The sequence below is a fragment of the Taurulus bubalis genome, assembly GCF_910589615.1.
Source record: "Taurulus bubalis genome assembly, chromosome: 1".
Taxonomy (NCBI): Eukaryota; Metazoa; Chordata; class Actinopteri; order Perciformes; family Cottidae; genus Taurulus; species Taurulus bubalis.
This window is the reverse complement of record NC_136589.1, coordinates 32,207,752-32,212,372: the sequence shown is the minus strand read 5'-3', so window position 1 is coordinate 32,212,372 and position 4,621 is coordinate 32,207,752. Positions and strand designations below refer to the sequence as shown.

Genomic DNA, 4,621 nt, shown 5'->3' with positions numbered 1-4,621 from the left:
AAACACACTCATAACAAAAGTAATCTCAAGGGGGCATATTTTACTGTTATTAAATCAAATGCATCTTAAAATGTTACTTATAAATGAGTGTCAACCTGCATTACACTGGAAGGTGTCCATTTTAAGCAGACACACAAGGCAGGAGAGACCTCAGAGTGTGTATGAACCTCTAAACTCTCAGACTGACACTCACAGGCCTGGTCCACGAGGGCAAATGCGTTATAAATGGCGTGCACAGACAACCACACAGAAAATTGCTGAGCACATTGCACTGAGCTGTACATGACAACAGTGTGTTCAGGTACTCTGTACCATCCAACATACCTCACGCCTCCAGGGACTGTACATCCCCGCTGCACACAGATAAAGCGAGAGAATACATTAATATCCTGCATCCTGAGCCAGTGTGTGTTTGCTTCAATCCAGCAACACACAATTGTTACTCTCTCACTTCTTTTCTCTTCGGAGGGTGTAAGGGGATATCGTCATCCCACTATCCCCATTTCCCCTCTCTCTGTATCGTTATTACCGCGCCGTATAGCCCATCTGATGCAGTTTCCTCAAGAGAATCTGAGTCATGTCAAAGGTGGTGAAGCTGATCCCCACTGCAATGGGCCCTTTGACCCAGTTCATACTGAGACCTTTGTAGAGTCCACGGATGACCCCTTCCTCAGATACAATCTCCTTCATGGTGCCCAAGATGGTGCTGTACGTGTGACCTGTGACTCCTGCGGTCTGCATACGACGTCGTACCACATCCAGAGGATAAGACGCCGACTGGCCGAGGAGTCCTGCACAGGCTCCAAACGCCAGACGTTCATACGAGTAGGGCTGCGAGCGCCCAGTGCGTTCTACATGGGAGAGGAGGATGTTAAGAAGTGTCATATTAAATATACTTGGGCTGGGGCGACATAATCAACATCACCGATAGGTAAATTTGCATAACGTCTGTTTGAGCGTCACTAGAATAGCTGCCCTGGTCGAAGGATGCATTCCCTCGGCGAACAAGATGCAGCTATAAAACCTCGCCCAAGTCCTCGATCCACGAAATGTGAACTGTGAGACGCAACAATGTGATGCTCTATAAACTCTGCAAATTGGAAATGGCTTCCAAAAGACGTCGGTGGCAGCAAGACAGCACTGTGTCCTGTTTACTTTTTGTCCTCACCAAAGCAGGATATATTAGGATTATCAAAATGTGGTAGTAGTCTCTTAAAATGTATCTTCTAAATATTTCTTCATCGCCCCAGTTATGGCAACATAACTTCAACAAAAAGTCATCGATAGATTAATTGATAAATAAATAATTCATAGGTGCCTCTCTAATATATTCAACATTACCATTAGGTGCGGGGAAAAAAGGGCTGTGCACAACTACACAATTACATGTAGACATGAAAGTGGTCACCATTACCTGCATGTAATTTCTTCAGTGTCTCGTAGGTAAAGAAGCTGAGACCAGCATAGGGAATCACACCCAGCATGGTGGGAGTAAAGCCTCGAAACAATGTCTTCAGGCCCTCTTCTCGGGATATCCGCACAAACACGTGCAGGATGTTACTGTACCTAAAAAAATTTTTTTTTTTAAACAATGGACATATTAGCATGAAACTTGATAAGAAGCATAGTGTGAAATCCATTCAGGAGCACAAACTACCTCGGATGTCTGTGCGGTGGATTCAAGTATTCATTAAAACAGACATGTAATTTGGTTGTTTCACTCAATCATTGTTTTTTTTTTTCTGCAAATGTTAGGACCACCTATCAAGTCATTAGTAATGGATATTTATTAATAACCAGCGCCTTGAATCAGTGACAGCAACAAGAGCATGATCCCTCCAAGATCTGCCACCATTTACTGCAGTTGTTCTTTACGACTTTCTCTGCAATATGGTGGCTTTTGATAAGCCATCCAAATGTTCCATATTTTAAATTCAACCTGAACTTATAAAGAGCAGACCCAACACACCCCTTTGTGTTATTTAGCTGTAGTGCTATTGTCAGAGTGTATATGTGTTAAATACCCACTGATGACTGTCTGTTGGTAGTTAAAAATTATCTTACATTTCCTTTGGTGTTACAGCCATCCGAGCTCGCACCATGTCCAGAGGATAGGTCACCATGGCTGCTGTAGTACCCGCCATAGACCCAGCCAATAACCGTGGAACTGGAGGAAGGACGCTGGAAAACAGAGAAAAACAAATATGTCTTAGCCTTCCAGATGTTTGTATTACTCCACAAGACAAAGACAATCTATCAAGATAAAAGTCATTGGATGAGCCAACAGACCCTAGTAGTAGGTCTCCAGTATAAACCAACACTTACTTCCCCTTAAAGCCATAGTAGCCTCCCAACAGTCCCTTGTACTGCTCGTGTGCACAAAACTGGATGGCAGCGTATGGGATGACTCGCACCATGGTGGCAGAGTTTCCCCTCCACAGACTGAGGAAGCCATTCTTCAGGTAGGTGCGGTAGATCAACCTGTAGGCCTCCTGTAATGTAGTGTGTACACATGAACACATGCTCACGATTGATTATTACATTTTTGTCTTTAAACCTGTTCCTTTGAAATAACTCTTCAACGGTCAGACTGACAACAAATATGTTACTGAATGAACATTGCATGAAATTTGTATTCAAGTTCATTTTAACTGTGAATTAAACTTTAAACTTGTGGCTTAAAACCTGCAACAGGTGTGAAATCACTTGTTATTAATGAGAATCAATTCAGTTTATTGTGTATAGCCCAAAATCACAATCACAGTTGTTTTACCAAGAAATTGACATTAAAAAAGTGCTCAAACTTACCTTGGCAGAGAATCTTGCTGAGGACACTAGAAATCAAAACATATGTGCAATATAAATGTCCAGTGTTTCTGTAAGTCATCACTAATATTCTCATTGATATAAATATATCACAAACATACCATTAGTTCAAGATATAATTCCATGGCATTCATGTGCGTCATTTCCAATTTAAAAACACTTTCCACTTTAAGGTCAGCTGAGAATTCCACTTGCCTTGGAAGATGATTTTAGTCCTGTCCAATGGGGCGACAGCTGTCTTGGCCAGAGCCCCTGCTAAAGCCCCAGAGAAGAGCGAGTTGAGGATAGACCGAGTGTGCTTGAGGTCCTGCATAGTTACGGAGGAATCACATTCAGGGTCATCAACAGCAACAGAGTGAATCCTGTAAAATTGCCTCCTTGTGTGAACAAAGTTGTGTTTGAGATCCTGTTGATCAATAACTTGGGAGTTATGCAAGGACAATAGATCACATCTGAATAACCAGTTCACAAAACATAACAAGTAGATGAACCCAAAGACAGAGAAGAAGCCATGAAGCTCGGTCTAAATCTCATCTCTTTCACATACAATACAGCAGAGCAACAAGCAGAGAATGTCCTTTGAATAAAGACAGTACACAGATCAAATACAGACACTGAAAAAGCATTCGGATGCCACGATAATTCTGCCATTGACGATAATCAGATAATGACAATTAGAAAATAATCAGAAAATATTTTTTCACCACAATACTGTGGTCATTGCTCGCATTGATCAATGTTTCAAATCTCTAAATAAAATCAGACAGCTGATTAAAACGTACAGATAAAAAAGAAACTTAATAATTAATTGGTGGATGTTTTCCTTAAAGCATTGAAGGAAGGATCATGTCTATAAATGTCACCTCATAGCTCTTTTCTGACTGACTGGAGGAATCCAGCGGCAGCACTTCTCCCTGCGTGAGTGTTGCCCGTTGTTCCTGTACTCCACTCCCCATCCCCGAGGACTATGCACGGCTGTTACTGAGCAGGCTCATGAATTCAACCACTGCAAGAGGGGCACTAACACCTGGTGCTGAGAGCTACAGAGGAGAGGAAGTGGTCAGAGAAAAATAGGTCAGTTTTAGGTAAGTCTAAATATAAAACAATTGACAAGATATGTTGGTGGTTAAGCTTCGGTGTCAGGATCAAGTGACAAGCATGTCATTGCCAAGATGCCAACACTGGCTACACATTTAGATTTTGCATTCAGGAATATAGCTAGCTTCATCATGCTGCACTTGCTGTGAGTACCAAATAATGCAAGTCTATACCTGATTTTTTTTTTTTTTAAACCTGGAGGCACAGAAATCTATTATAGTTTCAAGCTTTCTTTGCTCTCCCCCTGCTGAGTAAAGAAGTGTCATGTCATCATGAGATGACTGGCAGCTCTGTTATAAAGGAACGATAAAGACAACACCCAACTAGAGTAAATAATTACCTCGAAAATAATCCAGTTACATTTAACCAACTACCACACCGCTAGAGGCTGTATAAAGACACTGAGCTAAGTCAAGCTACACCCATACATATCTCTTGAAGGTCAAAGTTGAGGAGTTGTAGGTGAAAGGTGTCTGTCTGAACAATACAATAATACAATTAAAGCCCCTTTCGTAAAGTCTCCCCACATGTTTGACACCCTTACCATGTAGTCAATGGAGAATTAGATGAGATGAACTTTAGAGAGAGAACATTATCTGGGGCAATATCACCTTTACAAACAAAGATGTCTGCATCTTCTACAATGAGCTAATCATTTTACTGGACAAATCACCTATTCATGCAACCTTCAACCCCC

At 41.5% G+C, this 4,621-nt stretch overlaps 1 protein-coding gene across 3 annotated transcripts; it reads right to left on the bottom strand.

The window, feature by feature from the left end:
- Positions 1–272: 272 nt before the first annotated feature.
- slc25a42 (solute carrier family 25 member 42) lies at positions 273–3,815 on the bottom strand (the record flags this gene model as incomplete). 3 transcript variants are annotated; one of them, XM_079221596.1, is made up of 7 exons in its annotated part: positions 273–851; positions 1,415–1,566; positions 2,065–2,181; positions 2,326–2,492; positions 2,809–2,834; positions 3,022–3,133; positions 3,690–3,815. In XM_079221596.1, the coding sequence occupies 7 exons, from the start codon at positions 3,780–3,782 to the stop codon at positions 526–528; spliced, it is 993 nt and encodes a 330-aa protein (XP_079077722.1). In that variant the 3' UTR covers positions 273–525. The 3 variants fall into 3 exon arrangements, with proteins under 3 accessions (XP_079077722.1, XP_079077723.1, XP_079077724.1); XM_079221597.1 differs by having other exon boundaries at positions 3,022–3,124; positions 3,690–3,782; XM_079221598.1 differs by having other exon boundaries at positions 3,022–3,112; positions 3,690–3,782.
- Between the last annotated feature and the right edge of the window lie 806 nt (positions 3,816–4,621).